Genomic DNA, 1,816 nt, shown 5'->3' with positions numbered 1-1,816 from the left:
AGAGGGCATTCTTGTACTATCCACTGTTTCCCTTCCAGCTCTGTCTTTCGTAAAGCATGTCTCCGAGTTGGTTGAATTGTACACTGAGATGGCAAAACTGCAAGTCAGGATCTAAATGTGTGTTCCACACTTCCTTCCCAGGTTGTAGGTACTTGATCATGAAGGCCACTTTGGGAATACTACATTTCACTTTCTGCATTGAGTTTTTTAGTAGGATGGGCTCATCTTTTACTGAGATTCAGGCCACAATCAGATGGACGTGCAAAGGAGGCAAAAGTCTAGAAAAGGGGATCCCCTTATGATCATGAACAGCTCGAAGATTTGCAGCTTTAGGAACATTGCTATGCCAGCTTTCTTTCACAAGGCTTGCTGTATGAAGAGTATCTGTGTTTGGGCAGAACTTGATGAGTTGTGAAAGTTTCTGGAAAATGTGATTGAGAATACTTTCTCATATATTGAATATGAGAATTCATAGAATCTACAACATGGAAGTTAGTGTCTTCCTTGGGTTTGGAGACAGCCTACCCTAAGAACATGCTCTTATCTCATAGTATATGCAAGCAAGCACTTTTAAACCAGCTTGCCATTTGCTGTGGGATGCGGGTGTCATTAAGGCATTATTGAGTAGCTGAAATACTTCAGTTTTAAACCTAAACTTGTCTCTGGTGGTATGTTCAGCAATACATACCTGCCATTGACAGAATTTGATTGTTCAATGTAATTTTAAAACTATCGTGTATATTTTATTTCTAGGCCAAAGCCATTGCATGAAATTCCAGCCTTCTACTGCCCTGACAAGAACAAAGTGAATTTCATTCCTAAAAGCGGCTCTGCTTTCTGTCTCGTCAGCATCCTCAAGCCTCTCCTTCCCACACAGGATCTGACACTTAAGGGCACTACACACAGCCTGACTGTCTCCTCTGGCATGACACCCAGTTTGTTACAGCCCATTTCTATGGCCTCCTTGTCTACAAACTCAGATCAAGAAAGGATCTCTCGTGGAACAAGTACAGTAATACCACAGACTTCTATACTCCAGCAATCAGGTCATATTGAGGAAGCTGAAGGATAGATTTAGATTGTCTTGACATTTTTCTGGGCAACTACTGGGAAAAAAAAAGTGGAACCAGTTGACTGGACCTTTCTGATCACACTATTGCATTGTTTTAACAGTTTATGGCACTGAACTGTTTGTATAATTGACAGTTTGGTAGCACATTGAGAAATTCAGGAGGATGCAGCAGCTGATACTCTGTTGCACTTTCTGCTTATGGAGACTCTGGTTCTGTTTCTCTCCTGCTTTTTTTAAACACTGGTGAAAACAAAGACTGTCATAATCCTTTGCCGTTTAAAGGACCAGTTGTTGTAATGTGTGTCCTTTGACTTTTTTTCCCATTAAAACAGAACTCTCAAGACCAACCAGCTGATCCCATTTAGCATTGTAATCTGCAGAGGGAGGGGCAATCAGATGGTTTTGCAAGATGTCTTTTGTATGAAAATGTGTATTTTGTAACATAAATTTGCCTTTTCTCGTGCGTAGCAGATGCTGTTTAGAAGACACTTGCTCTGCCCCTGGCTTTTGTTTTGTAGGGAAGGTTCTTTTTTATTTGGCTGTTCTACAGCTGCTGGGACCAAAGGATTGCTGAAGTATTTCAGCGGTCTCAAATTATGTGACCTTGCTGAACAGCCTCAGCCCTAAACAAAATAAGACAAGTTTATGGGTTTGAAACTTTTAAACAGAAGAGTATCTAAAAAGCAGTGTTAGTATACAATGTACTTTTTTTGATATTGTAAGCTTGTGCTTCAGCTAAGTCAC

The 1,816-nt window shown here is 40.5% G+C and overlaps 1 protein-coding gene across 1 annotated transcript in view; it reads left to right on the top strand.

Moving 5' to 3' along the window:
• Positions 1-1,300, top strand: part of FAM117B (family with sequence similarity 117, member B) — a 17,233-nt gene extending 15,933 nt beyond the window's left edge. The window contains exon 7 of the mRNA XM_010085331.1: positions 754-1,300. Within this exon, the coding sequence (XP_010083633.1) occupies positions 754-1,072 (319 nt within the window). The 3' untranslated portion in view covers positions 1,073-1,300. The remainder of the gene's footprint in view (positions 1-753) is intronic.
• Positions 1,301-1,816: the final 516 nt, after the last annotated feature.

Source organism: Pterocles gutturalis, unplaced genomic scaffold, assembly GCF_000699245.1.
Source record: "Pterocles gutturalis isolate BGI_N339 unplaced genomic scaffold, ASM69924v1 scaffold51700, whole genome shotgun sequence".
NCBI classification, from domain to species: Eukaryota; Metazoa; Chordata; class Aves; order Pterocliformes; family Pteroclidae; genus Pterocles; species Pterocles gutturalis.
This window is presented reverse-complemented; position numbering and strand designations above follow the sequence as displayed.